Source organism: Crinia signifera, chromosome 1 (genome assembly GCF_055691185.1).
Source record: "Crinia signifera chromosome 1, ASM5569118v1, whole genome shotgun sequence".
Taxonomy (NCBI): domain Eukaryota; kingdom Metazoa; phylum Chordata; class Amphibia; order Anura; family Myobatrachidae; genus Crinia; species Crinia signifera.
In genome coordinates, this window is record NC_139217.1 from 129,900,795 (window position 1) to 129,924,520 (window position 23,726).

Consider the following 23,726-nt stretch of genomic DNA (forward strand, 5'->3'; position numbering starts at 1 on the left):
ATTGTTTCCAATGTTCTAACTAACATTCTTTTTAGTAAAAATATAAACATTATTATACTATATAATACAGATAAGTAGTATTTGCAAGTACAATTTTTCTTGACTTTGATAGTTCATAATATTAAAACTCCACACAAGGGTACATGTTAGACCGAACGGTACTTCTGTAGTTTCACGGCGCCACCGCGCGCACAGTCTGTAACAGAAACTTGGCAGCCTGCCAGAAAATTTGTTGCTACCAAAATATCATAAACATTACAACTCGTTTTCTGGAAAGACGCTTGTGTACCATTCGCAATTCAATTATAAATGCCAATTCCTGGGATTTGTGTCCATATCACACATTAATGTGCAATGTGTGACCTGGTAGAATGTCATGGAAAGTGGGGGAATCACCGTGAACCCTCAAAAGTGCCAGAAAGCATATTAGTGTGTTAATCTATTTGCTCACCATAATCTGGTGACGTTCGTCTAATGCATGGGATAGGTATGACATTGGGGCTGTGACCATAGAGTCTTATGGCAACTTGGATCCTGGCTTGGTATTACCTTCTGGGTTATGTTGAGTCCTTTAACCCTGTTTGAACCCAGGGCTGACCTAGATTTGCGTTATGGGCTGGATCGCATCCCAACGTATGCGATTTGCATGCGATATGATATGAGGGCAGTACAAAAACTATGTGCAGCACATACTTTCTGTACTGTGCGATGAGATGTCCGCGGGAAAAACGTACCATGTATGGGCACCTTTAGTGTCATCCAAATCATCAATACACATTCTACATATGATTGAATTATGGTTTAATCAGTGGAGTTTCTTGACCACATATTCTAGCTTGCATTAGTCATTCAAAGAATGCAAGTGTTGTATACTTCCAACTTCTGTCTAGCCATGTTGTTGGAATGAAACTGAGAATTGTACATTTCCTGACCCTCCTTGTCCTGCCTACATTTTATTGTTGTAATTTGACAGGAGACAGCAGAAACATTCAGCCAAACAGGAAGATTACCGGTTGCCCAGCAACAATAACGATAGTGAATGTAAGCAAAAGTACACATTAGGCTAGCACATGGATGGCTGCACACAGTGTTCATCACTCAGCGCACACCCCTGCACGTGTCTGCCTCAATGGAGCAAGGCCAGGCTCTGACAATGGCCCGTATTGTAAATAAGAATACTCTGTTTTCAAGAATGAAGATTTAGTCTTTGTATTAAGTCTGTATTAGAGGATGGTGCAAAAAACAAACCACATGGTAGTATAAAACTATACTTCATAATTTGTGTAGAGGTATCCTTTGGTGTTTTTGACTATATGTGGAGGGGTTACATATTTTATTTATTTACCATTTCTTTTATAGCGCAGCATATTCAGTTGCGCTTTACAATTGGCAACAACGGTGATAAAACAAACTGGGTAGTAACAGACTGATATAGAGGTAGGAGGGCCCTGCTCGCAAGCTTACAATCTACATATGTTTATTTATGCTTTTATAAAACCAAAGACCAATATAATTATTATTGGTACTTATATGGTAGTTGGGCGCCCACTATAGTTACTACGCTCATACCCCCACTATCCATGTCGGCATGGAGTTGATTTTATATAGTGTGGCCAGCGCAGTGACTAACTAACATATAAGTACCGTATTATTACTGTGAGCGTTTGGCCTGACTTCGCAATGAATTGTATAGGTTTGAATAACAAAAAAGAAATAATAAAAATATAAAATATATGAGGCTAACATGTTGCCTGAGAGATGGTATTCAAACAACCGTTTCATTTTGCACAATAGTAGAAGCCCTTTGCTTCATTGTGAAATCTATAGCTGTGGCTGGCAGCCCAGAGTTTGTTTATTATTTGTTGAGTGACTAATGAATTGGGTCTATTTGGCTAAGAATCCTTATGGAATTAATTCATTGTCTTTTGTGTGTGGGGTTGTATATTTTTAATCTCTTGTTGAGACATCCTTAGATACAGGAACACAGACAACCCTGGGGCACTATTTGTGTCACGCATTACTACATTCAGCTGTATTCACTGCATTGTGTTCTCTCAGCAGAGTACCAGTGATTAGCTAGACTCCCTCAGTATGTGTAGTCGTGGTATAAGATGCGTGTGGCTTCTCTCAGAAGGGCCCGTTTACCATGAATTGCATTTTCTATGCAATCTGGACATGATATTAGTGCTCAGTGCAGGATGCGAGTCTTACGGTGGGATGTATCATTGTATAGCCCACAATTATTTGATCTGCTCTATTTGTTCTCTGAACATGCGCAGCCCCACTGATCATGACTGTGCGGCAGCCATTGCCATTGAGCGTTCCAGGGGAAACCTTCCTGGTAAAGTCTGCAAAGTGTAACCCCTAGGCTAGAATGGCGATAGCTGTGGGGGCCAATCCCCAGAGCTTGGTAAATCTGAAAGTATTGCATGCCCTGTAGAAATCTATTGGACCTGCGACTGCTGGCAGCAAGGGGACGCATTCGTAAATGCTAAATATTTGCGACTTACTGTGCAGTGAAATGTCAACATTCTGCAGAAAGCCAGTAGGCTAGAGGGAGAGAGATTAGGGTAGCACATTAGATGACACCCAGAAGATGCCACTCCATTGCCATACCAGTAGACACTGCCAGAGCTGCCAATTAACAAAATTGCTGCACCGCTGGGACTGTTATAATTAAATCATGTTGCCAGTGTCAAAAAGTCAAATCAGCATGACTTTAATGCAGTTGGAACAGGTTGTGTTTTTCCAACTGTTGGAAATATCGTCACACATTGAATACCCCCCCCCCCCCCCCCCCACACACACACACACACAGTAGCATGAAGCACTACCGTTTCCCCTTGATGGCACCACAGCGCAGCGGTTTCTTCAGTTAGCCATATTATGCGTTCACTGCTCATCATGCATAAAGTACTCCTATTTCTTCTGCCCCTAGTATCCTGCCACAAGGTTCCAAGCTTAAGTGGAAAGGTCTCTGGGTCTAGTTTTTGCTCTGTTGAGGAAAAGTGAGCAGCCTGGATCTTATATGTAATGAGATTATTATCCAACAATTGGCTCCACTAAATCCACCTAGAAATGCCTGAATCTCCCCAAAGTTGAGGACTGCCAGTGGTGCAGATGTGCAGAGGGATAAGTTCCAGATGGGAACTTGGGTACCATGCGTTTGTAACCTAGCTGCATCATTATCATTATTATCTGTCCAATAATGGATTCCCTAATACAATGATAATTCCAGGTGTATCCCCCTGCTTCTAATGAATTTTTAGTTTAGAATTGCGCATTTTATTGTTTGTTTAAAAATGAAAGTTAAAAATGTACTTTTGGTCCTAGAGTTCTTTCCCTGGATGCGTCGATACGGCACGGCTAAGCGGATCTGTTTTGCTCGCTACTCGATTGCACCATCAAATACAATATACATTCCGCACCCTAATCTACTTGCTATAAAATTAATCTGATTTTATTTGCATGCAAATTTTCACATGAGGTTACCTAGTTTATTTATATTGCAGGTCCAATCTATAGCCAAGTATTTTATCATGGTTTTATCAACTATTGTGACAATCCATGAAATATTGAGATTTTTTTTTTGCTTTTTGTTGGGATGTTAATGTACTCCATTGAAAACAAATGTTTCTTCCTTTGAAACTGCATTTCACAAAACTGAATTAATCCAATGTGTTAGGTGTTCACCTTTCTATGCTAATTGCTTCCACACACAAAAAATTCTAATGCTGGCCAGACAAACTTTAATCCAACCATCCAACTAGTTGGTTGGTTTACGGAAAATCTGGTACTGTATGGGGGCAAATGCTCACAAACAAAAGCATTCAGTGACATGGTTTAAATCAAATAGGTCCAACTAAAGTACATTGTCTGAGTGACAGTTATCAAATAAATGACTTCATTACAAATTACAATTGCTCCTATCCAGTACCAGGTTTTTATGGTTGGAGGAAAGTTGGTCTGATGTGTGGCCAGCATTAGGAGAATATTTAATAATTAATACCAGTAATTTGCCTGGAGCCAATTAATCTACCAGAATACAGTATCGGATTGCGATATGAAACCCAGACAAACATGGGGAGAATTTACAAGCTCCATATAGATAGCAAACTGGTTGGAATCCATGCTATGCCCACAGTACCGCCATGCCCCCATAGTACTGCGAAATGGTGCTAAAAAGTCATAGGGAGAGTTGTATCAGTTCATTAAGAAATAACTGTACTTTTGCCCTCTTCACTTTTATCAGCTGCTGTCATTTTACAGGTTGTGATAGAAAGTCAATGAGCAACTTCGCTCCAATATTTGATAAATCGCCCCCCATTATAACAGCCGGTGCTCACGATCGACATTTTGAGCGTATCCTCTATAGTATTTTCTAAGGGGGCAAAGGGAATTTTTATAAAATGATTAAAAGTGATGTATTGTCGAAGTTGCCCATAGCAACCAATCCGTTTCTACCATGTTATAGACTGATAAATGAGGACTAGAATTTATTTGGTTTTCATGGGGAAGTTCCCCTCAATCTGTTTATACTATTTATGGTACTTGCCCAGTTAAGTTTTCCTTTTTTCCTTTGGTCTTTGTAAGGTGTAACTGAATTTGTGAAGGGAAATTATTCTGATGTATACAGATCACCTTGTAATTGAATTTTTATCTTTTCCAGGATCACTGTGAAGACCACGGAAGAGGTGGTTCTTGAACAGGCCAGTTGCCCAGTCTTTGTTCGCAGCTAAACTCAGGGGATGCAACATGACCTCCGCTGTAGTGGATGGTGGAGGATCGGCAGGGAACTTTGTCACCAATGGGGTGGAAAATCCAGAGCAGGTGAGGAGTCTGTGGTAAATATGTGAGTGGGGGCCGAATTAAAGTTGCCCCTACTAGTTAGTTTATCTGCTGAGTGTTGTTTGAGATAATAGTATATTTGTATTTAAAGTTTTTATTTTAGTATTTAGACAATAAAATATATATTTATATAAAATATATATATATATAAAATAAATATCTATTGTAAAGCGCAACGGAATCTGCTGCGCTATATAAGAAACTGCAAATAAATAAATAAATATTTTAAAAGTGTTGTAATTAGACATTGATTTTTATCCTTCAACAATTCAAAGAGCAGTTTATCTTTTAGAAAGAAAATTTGTCCTATATTTTTTTAATGTGCAGTGTAACAAGTGGTCAAACTCATTTATTTTCTTTTTCAAATGTGTTAGGACAACTTAACATTCCAACTTTCAGTACAGTGTTGCTCTCATGCTGCTTTGTTATAAAGTAGAATTATTACTTCATCACTGCTGTTGGGAAGGTTGTATCTCCTCCCCTATCATTAGTATAGCCATCTGCGGGTGTGAATCGTATTGTTGACCAGACTTAGGTTGACAGTCATTAGGTCGACTCTGTTGGGTCAACAGGGGTGAAGGTCGACAGTCCCTAGACAATTGTCGACCTTCATCCATGTCGACCTTCATCCATGTCGACCTTCATCCATGTCGACCTAGAATCCTGTCGACCTTGTTGCCTGTCGACCATCTGCTGGGATATCCTACAGGTAAACAAAAATCTGATTTGCCGGACATTTGAGTTACGGTGACATCACTTGCCTTCATCCTATGTATGAAGCATCTTTCCAGACAGAATGAGGATCCCAGGATTTTGCAAGGGCACGGCCAAACTACCCTGGTTGTGTGTATGTCCGGATGGCACCGAACTGGGAACATGTACCCGGGTTCGCTTCTCTTCTGATTGGCCCGTTGAGGCTGCCTGGTGTGGGGTGTGAGTTCTGCTCCACTCCAGGGGAAGGACATTAGGTACTTATATGTTAGTTGGGTGCCCACTAAGCTATTTGCTTAGTTTTCCGCGTCCCCTCACGAGGGGGTGCCGGAGGGCTCCCCGACAGTTGGGATTCCGACAGTCATTACTCTGACGTCGAAATCCCGACTGCTACCTCGTGGGGGTCCACGACCCCCATAGAGGGAGAATAAAATAGGTGGCGAGCGCAGCTCGCCTCCGCGCCCGCAGCGTGGCGAGCGCAGCGTGGCGAGCGCAGCGTGCCCGCAAGGTCTTCATTGCGCTCCCCCCGCTGTGCAGTTGGGATTTTGACGTCTGAGTAATGACTGTTGGAATCCCGACTGAAATATGCCACGCTTCGGGCACGGTGGTTCGCTGCGCTCGCCACACTATATAAAGTCGACTCCTTCCCAACATGGATAGTGGGGGTATGAGCGTAGTAACTATAGTAGGCGCCCAACTAACCTATAAGTACCGGACAATTATATATTAAATAAGCACACATACAGAGGTCTAGACATACATGGTATTTGATAAGTTTGTGGTATATTCATCTTTTTTTTTGCAAAGGATTTAAGCAGACTTCAAGAAAACAAATAAATATCTTTTGCGGAATTGCTTTGATTCTTGCAGGAAGATGTTCCGATCACTGAGTATCCTGCTGTCATCGTGGAACCAGTTCCGAGTGCCCGTCTAGAGCAGGGGTATGCTGCCCAAATTCTGGTGTACGATGATGAGACCTTCATGATGCAAGATGTAGCAGAGGAGCAAGAAATTGAGACGGAAGTCGTGGAGATAGGTGGGTTTTGCTTATTTTATTACATACATACTGCATGTAGAAATTGCATTAATACCCCTTTCACATCACACAAACAACCTGGGTCTGGCCCGGGTCAACATGTGGTGTGAAAGTGCCTTCTGAAAATACCCGCATCCAGCAAACCGGCATTCCGACACGCGTTGCTGTGTAGTGTGAACGGATAACCCCGGGTCCCGTTCACACTATAGGAATATGGCCGCGTCAGCTCCAAGTGATGCTTTCTCTCCCTCCCGCACAATGACGTGCAACCCGCCCCTTTCTTTGTAGGGGAGCTTGCATTCAAATGCTGGTTTGCTCCCGGGACAGACCCATTTCCAAATCCAGGTTGTGAACTGGCATTTGCGATGTGAAAGGGGTATAAGCTACAAAATGGTACAGATCATATATCTCAATAACCTGTTCATACAAATGTGTCCAAAGACACCCAAGCCAAATTGCGCTCAAAGACATGTCAAACATGGTTATGTCCCATTGAGCCTGAAACCTTTTCTAACCATTTATTTGTACCAACATAACGCTATTTCTGCGAGTACACTTGTGAGTTCCATTGGCTGGCACGTATAACCTTCCTTTGCTCATTGCATGCTGCAGTCGCTCATTCATTAATTTCAGATTTTCCATAAGTTAAACAGGAAAATTATTTATTAAGCTAAATAGAGGAAACACTTCCCCCCTCCCCCCTCCCCCATCTCAGCAAATGCAGCCATATTACCCCGTCATACAAGATGATTAATATAAAGTTTTTCACTTTAGTTCATAATCTCTGAACCTTATTCTTGGCATTTCTTTGTTCTTACTAAGGGGTATTGTTTTTTTGCTCAGCTTGCTGTCTGAGAACAGCCCAAGGCCACCCACCATACTGTACTTGTATATTTCTATTGCACATGTGCGTCACTATTACACTGCTCTGAACAGATTTAGTAATTTTGTGGTTGTTCTCTTTGAAATATTTTATAGACATGTCTACGCTATGTCATTCAGCAAAATACATTGACTACTACGTATATTTCTTCTGGAAGGAGGCTATTAAGACGAGACACCTCCTGCAGAATTAGTATATTGTAGCACAGCAGCTACGACCATCTCTGAATTGGGCCCATTGTCATTGCTTACTATTGTTTGACAGCCACTTAATACATTTAGCTCTGCCATTGAGCTTCTTCAAACTTTATGCCCCGATTTAATGGTTGTGGATTGATAGATCTACAGTGTTTAGTCAGTAGGTCAACAATCAAAAGTTGGACTTTGAAAAGTCTACAGGGTCTCAAGGTCGACATGGTCAAAGTTCAAAAATCAAAAGGTCGCCATGGGTCTTTTTTTGTGTCAATGTCTACACCTGTCAACATGGACCATCAACACTGTGTAACACTTAAGCTGTGTATGCTGGCAATATGATCGCTGAGCGACCATATTGCCAGTGATTTGTATGATCTGTGGGCGATAAATCGTAGAGTGCGCGCTCCCGCTGCGACCAGCTATTTCCCACCGCGGCTCCCCGGCAGAGTCTACTTCTCATCAGCAAACATCTCTGGTCGACACTGAGCAATATATTGCACCGTATGTACACAGTTTTAAACTTGAATGGCTCACTATTATATTCTTCCTCTATGCTGACAGGGATGGTTAAGTATGGAAAAGTCCAAAGAAAAGTAAAAAAAAGTGTGTGAAACCATGTCGACCTTTTGACCCGGTTGACCTTTTTGCTGTTGACCTACCGACTGTCTATCTAGACCAGTGGTCAGGGAACTCGGTCCTCATTACCCCACGCAGTGCAGGTTTTGCAGGTCTCCTCACAGAATCAGAAGTGAAATAGTTAACTCCACCTGCGGACCTTATAAAATGTGTCTGAGTAATTAGTACACCTGTGCACCTGCTGGGTTACCAGCAAAACATGCACTGTGTGGGGTAATGAGGACCGAGTTCCCTGACCACTGATCTAGACACTGTAGATCTATCAGCCAGATACAGATTTAATCAACCTTTTCTCCCATCATAAACTAATATCAGAAGGCTGATCAAGGGGTGAAGACTTTCTACAGAAAATGGGGGAGATTCTCTAAGCTAAAAATGCGGTAAAAACACCGTTATCAGGGTTTTTACCGCATTTTGGGATGCTGTAAGCATCCCTCGCCGGGTTACCGCGGTGGGGGGCATCGCCAGAAAAATCTGGCGATGCCCCATAGAAGCCAATGGGCTTCTACCGCAACCCTGCGCCGACCCCCCGCCGCCCCGCACGGACCCCCGCCGCCCCGCATCGCCCCCTCCCCCCTCACCTGTGCTGCCCGGACCTGTGACCTCCTCCCTGCACTGATCCTCTTCCGGGTGCAGGGAGGAGGAGAGCCCGGCGCAGCAGCGCCGGGTGTGTGAGGGAGGGGGGAGCCGCCGGGACCTGCTGGGACCCGGCGACTCTCACCACAAAGGACAGCTCTTAACGCAAGAGCTGTCCTTTGCTATAATTATCGCATATGTTACAACATATGCGATAATTATAAATGCGAAGGGGGGCGGAGATTCTTAGAGAATCTCCCCCATGTACCTGACAGTCTTTTAGACTACATATACATTGGCATTTGCATTTTTTTATTATTGTATACCAAATTGCCTATATACTGCATTGCATTTCTGTATGTGTTCAATAAGCATTTTAGATACATTTACTAGTGTGTAGTTTAGAAATGCAGCAAGCCAAATGCATGTGGAAACCAAGATTTAAAACCCTCCTAGACTGCATCTCAGCATTTCCATTGCTTTCTCATTATTTTTCCATTTTCAGTTGTACTAAAATAGAACCTGAACCATCCAAACATGCTCCATGTAACACAGCTTACACATTCTTACCACCTGAAATATACACTCTCCATTAGTACAAGGATAAGCATTTTGAACAGGTTTGTAGGTATACTGAGGTAGATGGATGAAGCAGTGATAAGGAAGGAGAAGTGAGCCAGAGGAGAAGTGACTCATGGCAACCAATCAGCATTGAAGTCAATCTATAATTTGCATAATATAAAATTATACAGCGCAGCTGCAATACACCATAGAGAAAAGGGTAATTTTCCTGAAAACTGTACTATCTGTTCATATGTAGCGTGTTATAAAAAAAAATATATTTTGTATTTCAGATATTGTTATAGAAAAAACAAGTATTTATTTATATTGATCGTAACACACAATGGGGGAAATTTACTAACATGGGAATTAGATTTCACATGTGATGTTGCTATAAGCAAACAATCAGAATCTAACACTTATTTCTTTAGCACTCTCTAGAAGATAGTAGACAGGATCTGATTGGTTGCCCATAGCAACATCATATGTGAAGTCTAATAATTTTTTTATAACACGCTACATATGAACAGATAGTACAGTTTTCAGGAAAGTTACCCTTTTCTCTATAGTGTATTGCAGCTGCTCTGTATAATTTTATATTATGCAAATTATAGATGTTACTTCAATGCTGATTGGTTGCCATGAGTCACTTCTCCTCTGGCTCACTTCTCCTTCCTTATCACTGCTTCATGTCTAATTCCCATCTTAGTAAATATCCCCCAATATATATTTTATATAACTTTTTGACTCTGTTGACCTATTCACTGTCTATTTACCATCCTAATACCCTTTTCCCTCATACATTACCTTCCTCTTTACTCATTCTACCCATACACTGCCCTACTCCTCTATTTATTTATTTATTTCCTTTCTTCACCTTTACATTGCCACACCATCTTTAGTCTCTCACCAATATACTGCTCCCATCTTTTCCCCATGAACAATCTACAGCTAGAAAGAAGTCCAGTAAACAGGTGGAGGGGGCAGGCAAGCTTAAATTGAGTACACATGGACCAGATGAATGCCAGTAAGCTTTATCGACCATTCTTTTTTTTGTTAAGCACCCATGGTATTTTGTAAGCTAACTACACCTCTCAGTTATACATCTCATATACAGTTCAAATCATGGTAGATTTTGAAAGAAATTTTCCAACACCTGCCACTACTCACAGTGGACATCACAGGGAAAAAATACAATGGGGCAGAGGTGTGTCTACAGCAGGGAAGAGGGGTGAGCAGTAGAATTCCTATTACGTATGTTAGATTATGGGAAAGGTTTTTTTTTCTTTCTGTACAATTATGAGGACTTCATTAAGCAGGAAAGAAAAATAACCGGGATCCTCTAAAACCCAATTTATAGTGATTTGGTCCAGCTAACCTAAATATACAGGGTCCATTTACAACACCTGAGTCACTATCGCTGCCATAGGCAATGCTAAAGCTGGGTAACATAGAATTTAATGGCAGAGCAGAACCATTTGGCCCATCTTGTCTGCCTCTTTTTTTTTTTTTAACCATATTTTTACCTCAAACCTAGTTGATCCTTTTTTCTTTGTAAAGGAGCCCATACACGCTCCAATCCCAGCGGTGCGATGTGTGCTTTGAGGTGGTATCAATTATATGCAGCTTTGTTAACCTGATTGATGGTAAATGTACTCCCCTGTGCTTTTATACAATAACCTTTTTATGAGGCACCGTGTCAAAAGCTTTCAGAAAATCAAGAAGTATTAGATCAACATATTTCCCTGTTGTTGCTGTAAATGCTTCTTTTCACTTTAGAAGCAGGATGTAAGCTATCAGCTTGGGTTGGTTGTCCATGAAGTTGGTTAAAGAAAAAAACAAAACCTCTTTCTGCAAAGGATAGGATTCTGGCGAAAGGGTGATTCCATGGTCTGTGCTATCTGCCGATGCTGCTGGGAGGGACTTACATTCAGTCTCCTTGGCGGTTCTATTATTGTTGACAGGTGTAGCAGGAGCCACTTTTGCTCTGCTATGTGTCTGGATAGTATGTGGAACCCATGGACACCTGGGAGTAAAGCTCAACTTAAGAGGCTAAGCTATCATAGCGAATAATGAATGTGGAAACTGTGGAGCACCATGTGCCATTGATGTGAAAGATGAACGTCTGCTACAAAGGTGCTTGATGGTCAACTGACATATTACAGTAGGGCAGCTTACCATCAAAATGACCTGGAAGCTACTAGACATGTCTAAAACAACTGCTCTACAAACTGTGCTATATATGGGGCTAGGAAGCAAACAAAGGTGCATCAACGGAAAAGGCCTCAATTTGCACAGCAGTATCAGAATTGGATCTCTGCTCTGGGTTGTCTTCTCCCATGAGTCATGTTTCTGCTTCATTAAACGGATAGACATTGGCGTGTCAGGCGAGAAACATTGGAGAACTAACGTCCTTTAACCATTGCTGTAAGAACACACCCTGGTGGCAGCAGTGTTATGGTCTGGGGAATGATTTTTCTTGGCATTCTCTGGACCCACTAATGTGGAAGGCACCAGTTTGGTTATAGATCCATCCTTGCAGATCACATACACCATACATGCAGATTGTCTTCCATGCTGTGAATGGGATCTTCTAGCAAGACTATGCAGCATGTCACACAGCTAGAAATGTCCGTCAGTGGTTGGACGAGATTGACCAAGATCTGAAAGTACTTCCCTGACCCCCTAATTCCTCATCTCAAATCCCGTTAAGCATCTCTGGGACCACCTGGAGTTGTTGTGTTTGCTCTATGGGCCCTCGTCACGCACCCTTCGGCAGCTGTGGGATGCACTGCAGTCGACACAAGCAATAGGTTAACATGTAATAGGTCAATATCAATTTTTCACTTTGTGGTGTTCTCTCATACTGTACCATTTAAGTGGAAATAGTCAAATTATAACAGTAATGTATAATAGACACTTATATGGTCTATGTTGACAGAAAACAAAAAAATTGTGGAAAAACTTATGTTGACCGTTTTCATGTAAAATCTTTCTGTTTTGACCATGTCTACCTAAGGTATGTTTACTTTTTTCTTGTGTTGACCATTGGCCTGTCAACCAATAATGGTCGATTTATTTACCTTATTTGTGTCGACCCTATATTTATGCATATCTATCTGAAGATCAAATTGATGCAGGCAGTGTGGTCTCCATATACACTGCCCAATCCGTCTTGATTGACATTAAAACTGGGCAGCGCACGTCCAGTGAACGGTCACCCACCAGCGGCTCTCGGCGCGGCTGTATGGGCAGGTACAGGTGCTCTATGTACAGGTCTGTGGTGCCCACAAGTTGTCAGCTATAGCTTTCAGACCAGTCAATTGATTTTGTTCCAGCTGTGCTCCTGACTGATTAAACTTTTATTTTACCATTCTGTCGGTAAGCCTTGTGACCTTGGAGAATTTATGATTACAGGGTATGCCATGCCATCCCAGATTAGGTAGCTCTCATGGGTTGTACCAACACTTAAAAAAAAAAAAAAAAAAACACTCAACCCTATTAATAAGCTCAGTTTGCTTCTCTTTATGCTCTACGAGTATTATTTCTACGCACCCAGTGACGGGTGAACTAACCTTCACCCTTAAATCCCCGTCCAGTTCCTGAAAATCTTACTTGCAAGCCAGCAGCAGGGAAATACAGGACTGGAGGGTGAGTGAATGCCTTCCTATATAAGACAGAAGTCTTAGGGAAATTATGATTAAGGGAACTCCACCCTAAAGGCTTATTCAGATTAACACTTTGAAGTTGCCTATGTGCAAGCTGCTGTGACAATTGCACAGGCATCAGTAATATCGATCTGATCCTGGTGCCTGCCCAGCTCTGCTGTTCACATTAGCAGCATTATAATCAGCAAGGTGAAGACATTTGCGTCCTTCCAATGTCCTGTGTTCAGCCAGTGAGTACGGTGCCCATGTGGACAGAAAAGACATGCAGGCACTAGAATACCAGACGTTTCTACAAAATTCAGGCTTTTATTCTGGAATAGACTTGAACATATGCTGACAAAATGTTCATCTGACAGTCCAAACTTGGCTGTGTAGAAATCTATAGTGCAGTGTTTAAGCTGCATAGGGAGGTTTTCCGAATCAGTATGGTTTTATCTAAGCCATTTTCAGGATTAGTGGGAACAAAACATCGTTCCAGTTGATATGTTGCACAAGTTTGCAGTGTTGCAATGACAGATAGTAAGAGAGATCAGTGTGCCTAGAAAGACCTATTTCTACTGTTTTATAGGACATGAGATTTAAAACTCTATTTTTACAAATAAGCAAATACTATTTACTCTTTCGAAATGCTTTGTGTCTGAACTTCACACTTGATTTACGGTACCAGTTACCTATGCTAAATTATTTGTAGGATCTGTAAGGTTAAACCTTGGTTAATCCAGCAAACACTGGGAAAGTAAGTGGAATGTGCAGAGGACAGGACGTTTTGTAATGGGCTTACGGTTTACATTGGTAGGGTCAGGATACGTTGCCCTCCCTGTATATGAAGATGACACCTATAATATGCTTGTCATTTTTGGTTACTGAGGAACTGAGTAACGCCTGTTATAAGCACTTAAAGCTCTAAAAATACTTAGCTAAAAGTCCTGTTTCTCCACTTGAAACACAGGGGGTAATTCAGCGTAAATTCGCTGCTTACCAAGCGCTTCAGTGCTGCCTACCTCTCCATCTACCAGATGCGGTGAGCTGTTCTCTATGGAAATGTTAATGGCAAGGAAATACAAAAATGTTTATCTTTTGCCATCAACACTTGCAGTGCATCCAGAAAGTATTCAGTTTTTTTATGTTACAAAATGGAATAAATTAAATTTTTCCCCTCAAAATTCTACACCCAATACCCCATAATGACAACGTGAAAAAAAAGGTTTTTAGAGATTTTAGCTAATAAAAAAAAAAACTAAGTAATCCACTTTACATTCCACTGAAACTGCCCTGACCAAAGTCACTAACGATCTACTATCGGCTAAATCCAAAGGCCTCTTCTCTATCCTCATCCAGCTTGATCTGTCGGCTGCCTTTGACACTGTTGACCACCCTCTCCTGCTCAACACCCTCCGCTCCTTTGGCATCACTGGCACGGTCTTCTCCTGGTTCACCTCATACCTCTCCGATCGCTCCTTCTCCGTCTCCACTCCGAGCTCCTCCTCTCCTACTACCCCGCAGCCAGTCGGTGTTCCCCAAGGGTCAGTCCTTGGCCCTCTCCTCTTCTCCCTCTACACCACCTCTCTGGGCACCCTCATCAGCTCCTATGGTTTTCATTACCACCTTTATGCTGATGATACCCTAATCTATCTCTCCTCCCCTGACTTATCCCCATCACTCCTGTCCAAGGTCTCCAAATGCCTCGCGGCCATCTCAGCCTGGATGACCAAACGCTTCCTGAAACTAAACATGGCTAAAACTGAACTTCTAATCTTCCATCCCCCGAACATCCCCTCTTCTCCCACTATCTCCATCAGCATTGGTGAAACCAAGATCACGTCCACCGACCAAACGTGCTGCCTCGGTGTCATCATTGACTCCTCCCTCTCTTTCACCCCCCACATTCGTGCTCTCTCACAGTCTTGCCGCTTTCACCTACGCAACATCTCACGCATCAGACCATTCCTCTCCACTGACGCGACCAAAATTCTCATTCACTCTCTTGTCATCTCCCGCCTTGACTACTGCAACATCCTTCTCTCTGGGCTACCTCTCACCCGCCTCGCACCTCTCCAATCCATTCTTAACGCTGCTGCAAGGCTCATCTTCCTCTCCCGCCGCTCTACCTCCGCCTCCCCCCTCTGTCTATCTCTTAACTGGCTCCCCATTCCTTTCCGAGTTCTCTTTAAACTCCTCACCACCACCTACAAGGCTCTCTCTTCCTCCACAGCTCCCTACCTCTCTTCACTGATCTCTATCCACACTCCCTCCCGTCCTCTTCGCTCCATCGCTGACCGCCGACTGACCTCTCACCTAATCACCTCCTCCCACTCCCATGTCCAAGACTTCTCTCGCGCTGCCCCCCTGCACTGGAACAACCTCCCGCCACCCATCAGGCTATCTGATTCCCTTACCTCCTTCAAGTGCTCCCTCAAAACCCACTTTTTTCGACTAGCCTATCCCTCCTCCTAACCTCTTTTGATCCTCCTATCCTGCCTCCGTTCCTACTTATCCTATTGTATTTCGTTCGTCCACCCACCTATTTTTAGTATGTTAATTCTTATGAGTAGGGTCCTCCTTCCTCACGTACTCACCCTACCTCATTACTTCACCTGTGCTCCTGTCCTGTTCTTTCCTTCCTCTACTTCATCTTTAGTCTCCTCGACAATTTCCACACCTACTTCTGAACTGATGCTGATTTTAGCTCTACCAGCTATACCCCTATTTATACTGTATTTTTCAACACATCCTGTACATTACCTTGTAATTTTTTTTTTTTTTTGTTTGCTATGTACGGCGCTGCGGACACTTTGCGGCGCCTTATAAATAAACGTACTACTACTACTAATCATATGTATTCATAGCATTTGCTCAATACTTTGTTGCTGAACCTCAAGTCTTTGGGCAGTTTTGCACATTCCTCTTTGCAGAAGCTCTCAAGGTCCATCAGCTTGGATGGGAAGAGTTGGTGCATGACCATTTTAAGATTTCTCCAGAGATGGTTAATCCTATTCAAGTCTGGGCCAATCAAGGACATTCACAGAATTGTCCTGAAGCCACTCCTTTGATATACTGGCTGTGTCCTGCTGAAAGATGAACTGTCTCCCCAGTCGGAGGTCTAGAGCGCTCTGGAGCAGGCTCTTATCCATGATTTCTCTGTATGTTACTGCATTCATCTTTCCCTCTATCCTTCTAGTCTCCCAGTTCCTGCTGCTAAAAATCATCCCTATAACAATATGCTGCCACCACCATGCTTCACTGTAGGGATGGTATTGGCCTGGTGATGAGCAGAGCTTGTTTCCTCCAAACAGGACTACTGGCATTTACGCCAAAGCGTTCAATCTTTGTCAGACTAGAGAATTTTTGTTTCCATTGAGAGTCCTTTAGGTGCATTTTTGCAAACTGCAGGTGGGCTGCCATGTGCTTTTTACTATGGAGTGGCTTCCTTCTGGTCACTCTACCATACAGGCCTGATTGGTGGATTGCTCCATTTATGTATAATGGAGGCCACTGTGCTCATTGGGACCTTCAAAGCAGCAGACATTTTTTCTGTACCCTTCCCCAGATTTGTACCTTGAGACAATCTTGTCTTGGCGGTCTACAGACAATTCCTTTGACTTCATGTTTGGTTTGTGCTCCGACATGCACTGTAAAGTGTGGGACCTTATATAGATGGGTGTGTGCCCATTGCAAATCATGTCCAATCAACTGAATTTACCAGAGGTGGACTCCAATTAAGCTGTAGGGACATCTCAAGGATGATCAGTGGGAACAGGAAGCACCTTTTGTACATGTGACTTCTTAGTTATTTCACCTTCATTCAGGATGGGGTACTGAGGTCTTATAACCTTGGGGATTAGAGGGTATCCGACAGGAGACAGGCACATAACATTTTCTTCAACCAGGGTGTGCTGGCTCCTCCCCTCTATATCCCCCTACTAGCCAGTTTTAGAAAATGTGCCCTCAGGAGAGGATGCACACTCCTGGAGCTCCAGAGAGTTTTTCTTCAATTTATTTTAGTTTATTATTTTCGGGTTGCTGTTTGGGCTTAACAGCTTCCCTGCGACGAGGGAAGCCGGGGTAGGGACTGCTGCAGGCCTTTCAAGGAACCGAGCTGATCCCTGCTGCAGGTCCACCGACCTGAGAGGGTGCTGTTACCGCGGGCATTGCGCTGCAGCGAGCACACCCCCAGCTGCCGCACACCCCTGGCTCAGCCTGAAAACGTCGGTGGTGAGGGTTAACCGGGTCCCCTCATTGGGGACGCCGGTTTTGCGTGCGGCATAACGGCGATGGCGGCGCGATGGCCCTGCACAGGGACCGCGCGCAGATGTTTTAACACTGCAGCCACGCCAACACTGGATGCCAGGCATTGCCACTGGACCACCAGGGCATATACCGCTATGTGGGTCAATCCTTTTTAAAGGGTTACCAGGCGCCAGTATAAATATTAGTATAGCCCGGACGCCATTGCAAGGGGCGGGGCTTAGCTCAGAGCGGGACCTGAGCGCGCCTGTACACTGCTTCCTGCTTCTTCTCATGCTGTTGGCGCCATTACAGCAGAGCGGAGATCACTCCTCAGCGCAGCCTTGAAGGGAGAGAGATCGTTCAGCAGAGACAGCAAGTATAGCGCTGGATAGCGCTTCTTGTGTGCTATAAGCCACAGATAGCAGCACACAGTATTGTTAATATTGTGTCTGTGCATAAACGCCGGTCTATCTAATCGATAGTCCAGGTTACAGGGTGCTGGTGTCCTCCATTTTACTCTGAGTCCCCCACTGCTAATTAAGCAATTTTACACTGTCATATAGATATATGTGATACTGCACATAGAGTGTTAGCTACATATATTCTACTGTACATTCACTGTGTGTGTGTTCAGCGTGATTGCAGTGTGTTAAGGGGGTATTATTTCTCCAACATGGTGAGAAAAATAACTTGCATGATTTGCAGCAACAAGTTTGCTCCTAGCTCTACCTCACAAGTCGCATGTGAACAATGTATGTCACCACAGCTCAGTAGCATGTCTCCGCAGCGCAGTAGCTCGCAGGCTGACTCCCAGGAACCTTCATGGGCTACTGGTATTAAAGCCATGTTAGAGACTGTCTCATCACAGCTGGCGACAAATAATTTACAGACTAAGAAAGTCCAGCAGGATTTAAAGGTCCTGTCAGCAAGGGTGGATATTCTTACACCCATGCCAGGGGTGTCCCGCAAGAGGGCACTTGAGGCCGTGGCACCTGACACTGATATGGACGATGGTGATGGCAATGGTGATGGAGATGGTGACGCAGATGATATTGTAGATTCACAGGCGTCTCAGTCTAGCATTCAAGGTACTGAAAACCTGGTCCTTGCTGTTAGAGAAGTACTAGATTTACCTCTAGCCACACCAGTTGAGGGTGACCCATTCTTGGTGTCACATAGAAGGCAGGACATAGTCTTCCCTGAACAGTCTGATTTAGAAGAGGTGTTCAAAGCTGCCTGGAAAAATCCAGAGAAACGTTTTACATTGTCCAAACGCTTTAAATCCACCTTCCCCTTTGACCCCACGGGCAGGAAGGTGTGGGAGGAACCCGCTGTAGTGGACGCTTCGGTGTCCCGCCTCTCAAAAAAGGTGGTGCTCCCAGTCCCAGGTACCTCTACCTTAAAGGACGCGGTAGATAGGAAACTAGATAGCACAGTAAAGGCTATGTACAGCCAGCGGGGCATCCCAACGCCCGGTGCTTGCTAGTTGCTGGATGGCAAAAGCCATCTTCACATGGGCAGGCCAGATACAAGAAGGCCTGTTGGGTGACATGGATGTGCCTACGGTAGCTGAAAAGCTACGCCACATACAGGACTCAGCAAAGATGATGTGCGAAGCACAAAAGGAGTTGGGTGCAATTAATGCCCGGAACTCGGCCATGGCTGTGTCGGCCCGCAGGGCCCTGTGGTTGCGGCAGTGGGTCGCTGACGCGGACTCAAAACGCAGTGTAGAGAGCCTACCCTTCGCAGGGGATAGACTCTTTGGGAGTGAACTGGATGATCTGATATCAAAGGCTACGGCTGGTAAGTCCACATTCCTCCCATCAGCCTCCACCCCGGTAAGACGCCCTTCAACAGGGAGTACACAGCAGTCCTTTCGGACCTCTAGATTCCGGTCCAGGGACAGGGGAGGCTCCACCGCCAATAGAGGTGCCAGAGGTAAGCCTAGGAAGGCAGCAACTGCTGCTACAAGAGACCGTAGCACAAGTGCAGCTACACCTAAGCCCACTGCATGACGGGCCACTCCCACCTCGGGATTTTCCCGCGGTGGGGGCAAGACTGAGGTTCTTCAGTCACGTGTGGGATGCATCCGCCCTAGACCCTTGGGTCAGGGCCATTATTTCACACGGTTACAGGCTGGAGTTCGAAAGAACACCCCCTCCCCCCCCCCCCCCCCCCCCCCCAGAGATATTTCAGGTCGGGACTCCCTGCAGCAGCAGAGGATCGCAGAATCCTCAGACAAGCTGTGCAAAAGCTGGTCCTAGCACAGGTCATCATACCAGTGCCGGCTGCAGAAAGGAACAAGGGTTATTTTTCAAACCTGTTTCTGGTTCCAAAACCAGACGGGTTCGCTCGACCCATCTTAAACTTAAAGTCCCTGAACCCCTACTTGAGGGTGTTCAAATTCCAAATGGAATCCCTGAGAGCAGTGATTGCAGGGCTGGAGGAGGGGGAATATCTAGCGTCCATCGATGTGAAGGACGCGTACCTCCACATACCGGTGTGGGCCCCACACCAAGCCTTCCTGAGATTTGCAATCCTGGAGGAACAATTTCAGTTCCAAGCCCTACCGTTTGGGCTTTCAACGGCCCCACGAGTCTTCACCAAGGTGATGGCGGAGATGATGTCCTTACTAAGGACTCAAGGGATAAACATCATCCCATACTTGGACGACTTGTTGCTGAAGGCAGTATCAGTGTCCAAGCTGCTGGGGGGCCATAGAGACAACAAGGCAGCTCCTGTCCCAACACGGATGGATCCTAAATATACCAAAATCTTCACTGATTCCGTCCCAACGTCTTCAGTTTTTGGGGATGATTTTGGACACGGTGGAGAAAAGGGTATTTCTTCCAAGGGAGAAAATTGCAGTGATACAACAGCTGTTGGGGGAGGTGCTAGCCCCAGAAAGAGTCTCGGTCTTCCTCTGCATCAGACTGATGGGAACTATGGTGGCCTCTTTCGAGGCTCTGCAGTTCGGGAGGCTCCACTCTCGAACTTTCCAGTGGGACCTGTTGAGCAAATGGTCGGGCTCCCACGTCCACATGCACAGGTTGATTCGCCTGTCTGTCAAGGCAAGGCAGTCTCTACAGTGGTGGCTACATACGCCAAATTTACTGGCGGGGAGGATATTCGGGATCCAGAACTGGATCTTGCTGACCACGGATGCCAGCCACCACGGCTGGGGGGCGGTTGCTCAAGGAATGCGATTCCAGGGCAGGTGGTCCTACTTGGAAACTCAGCTCCACATAAACATCTTGGAGCTGAGGGCAGTACACTATGCTCTTCTAGAGGCTCACTCCCTCCTGGAGCATCAGGCGATACAAGTCCAGTCAGACAACGCAACGACTGTTGCTTACATAAACCGCCAAGGCGGCACGAAGAGCAGAGCGTGCATGAGAGAAGCTTTCAAGATTCTGACCTGGGCAGAGACACATGCTGTGGCAATATCTGCCATCTTCATACCCGGGGTGGACAACTGGGAGGTGGACTTCCTGAGTCGTCACGACCTCCACCCCGGGGAATGGAGTCTGCATCCTCAGGTGTTCCGAAGCATTGTAGATCTGTGGGGGCTCCCACAGATAGACTTAATGGCCTCAAGGACCAACCACAAGGTGGTAAGGTATTGCTCAAGGACAAGAGATCCTCAAGCAGAGGCAACAGATGCTCTGACAGCGGACTGGGCATACAAACTAGTATACATATTCCCGCCCCTCCCACTCTTGGGGAGAGTGTTACAGAGGATCAGACATCAGCAGGTGCAGGCAATCCTAATAGCACCGGATTGGCCCAGGAGAGCATGGTACGCAAGTCTGCAAAACATGCTGATAGAAGACCCGTGGCGGCTGCCTCTAAGAAGAGACCTTCTGGTACAAGGCCCCTTCGTCTACCAGGACTTAGGGCGTCTTCGTTTGACGGCCTGGAGATTGAGAGGAACATCTTAGCTCTGAAAGGATTTCATTCCTCGGTCATAAACACCATGACCCGGGCCAGGAAGGCAGTGACAGCCTCGCACTACCATAAGATCTGGTGTAGATATGTGTCCTGGTGCGAACACATGAGTTTTCCGCCAGCAGACTTCAAATTGGACCGCTTCCTGCTTTTCCTGCAGGTGGGCCTTGAGAAGGGACTCCGGCTGGGGTCTCTAAAGGTTCAAATATCGGCTCTTTCTGTCTTTTTTCAGAAAAAGTTGGCGGTCTACCCTGAGGTCCAGACCTTTCTACAAGGAGTCTTAAGGATACAGCCTCCATTTGTGGCGCCTACGGCGCCCTGGGACCTAGATGTGGTCCTGGAGTTTCTGCAGTCAGCCTGGTTTGAACCAGTGGACTCCATTGATTTAAAATACCTCACCTGGAAGACGGTGACACTACTGGCTCTGGCCAGAAGAGTTTCTGAGCTTGGTGCTCTCTCTTGTAAGAGCCCTTACTTGATTTTCCATCAAGACAGGGCGGAACTTCGGACAAGACAGCAGTTCCTGCCAAAAGTGGTCTCGGCGTTCCATATGAACCAGCCGATTGTGGTTCCTTCTTCCTCAGGTCATAAGGATATTCCTGAGTCACTTAATGTGGCTAGAATCCTGCAGATCTACGTGAGACGAACATCAAGGATCCGTAAGACGGAGTGTCTTTTTGTGTTGTATGACGCACAAAAGAAGGGATGCCCAGCATCGAAGCAATCCATTGCTAGATGGATTCGTTCTACTATACAGCAAGCATATGTGTCAGCACATCTGACTATGCCGGCTTCAGTGAGAGCCCACTCCACTAGAGCTGTAGGAGCATCCTGGGCGGCTGCTCGGGGTGTGTCAGCATTGCAGCTATGTAGAGCTGCCACCTGGTCTGGTCAACATACCTTCATCAAATTTTACAAGTTTGACACTGTTGCCAGTGATGATACCCAGTTTGGGCAGGCGGTGTTGCAACAGGCTCCGCACGTTCCCGCCCTTTCTGGAAGCTTTGGGACCTCCCCAAGGTTATAAGACCTCAGTACCCCATCCTGAATGAAGGTGAAAATAGGATTTTAATACCTACCGGTAAATCCTTTTTACTGAATTCAGATGGGGTACTGAGCGCCCGCCTCAGTGCGGGGCTCTGTTGCACAGGTTGTTATCCTGTTATTGCCTTTCTGCTAATTGCAATTTCTGGCTTTCTGATAAGTTATAGGTCCGTTGACCTGTTTGGGAGCAGCTGAGTTTTGGTGACAAAATTGCTCCATAAGAATACATTTATGTTTCTAAGTAACACAATGACGGGGTTAACTACGTCTAGTTGAGAGAGTTGTTGTGTGTGTTGTGGTGTGCTGGTGCAAATCTCACCACGTTATCCTAATTCTAATTCCTACCTCACATACGTTATCCTTCCTTCGGGCACAGTTTCTTAACTGGCTAGTAGGGGGATATAGAGGGGAGGAGCCAGCACACCCTGGTTGAAGAAAATGTTATGTGCCTGTCTCCTGTCGGATACCCTCTAATCCCCAAGGTTATAAGACCTCAGTACCCCATCTGAATTCAGTGAAAAGGATTTACCGGTAGGTATTAAAATCCTATTTTTTAACAAATTTGCAAAAATCTCCCCAAAACTTTTTTCACGGTGTAATTAGGGGATATTGTGTGAAGAATGTTCAGGGGAAAATTTTATTTATTCCATTATGGAATAAGGCTGTACCATAACAAAATATAAAACAAGTGAAGCGCTGTGAATACTTTCTGGATGCACTGTATAGTAATGTTGCATGGGTATATTTTTCCATAAGAGGCATAACTCGGACATAGAAATGGCATAAGTAGACAGCCTATGAAAACCTACTTTTGTATTTCATTTGACGTTTATGTTGCTACTTATCGCAATATATGTAACTAGCCTATTGGGCTGATGAGTGCAATGATGGGTGAGGAGCTGGGTTTCCTCTGTCTTCCATTCTGCCCGCTGCTCAACTACATCTAAAAAGCAACCGGCTGCTCACATTTTTCAAAAACATAAAATTAGTTAGACGTTAGGGGGTATTATCAAAGCTCAGTGCTTTGATAATACCCCCCATAAGAAAATAATAAAAATACTTCTTGAAAGAAATGTATTAGAAGGACAAAACATTAAAATAAATGTACCGTATATACTCAAGTATAAGCCAAGTTTTTCAGCACATTTTTTGTGCTGAAAAATCCCACCTTGGCTTATACTCGAGTGAGGGTTACATTGCAGGGAGAAGGGAGGACGCAGCGGACACTGCCAGAAGTGTGGGGCCAGGATGTGCGACAGCCGGGACGCGTAAAACAGCACGCCCACTATTAAGAACAGGCCGCACATAGCCCAGACCAACAGCGACCGTCCGTGGGAGCCCACCTCCCGCAGCACGTCTGTCAGGGTGACAAAGATGCTGGAGCATCTTCTCAC

The 23,726-nt window shown here is 44.8% G+C and overlaps 1 protein-coding gene across 1 annotated transcript in view; it reads left to right on the top strand.

Moving 5' to 3' along the window:
- The window catches only part of ELF2 (E74 like ETS transcription factor 2), a 95,125-nt gene that overhangs the window by 41,209 nt on the left and 30,190 nt on the right, over positions 1-23,726 (top strand). The window contains exons 3-4 of the mRNA XM_083173589.1: positions 4,670-4,830; positions 6,430-6,595. Coding sequence (XP_083029715.1) covers positions 4,756-4,830; positions 6,430-6,595 — 241 coding nt within the window. The 5' untranslated portion in view covers positions 4,670-4,755. The remainder of the gene's footprint in view (positions 1-4,669; positions 4,831-6,429; positions 6,596-23,726) is intronic.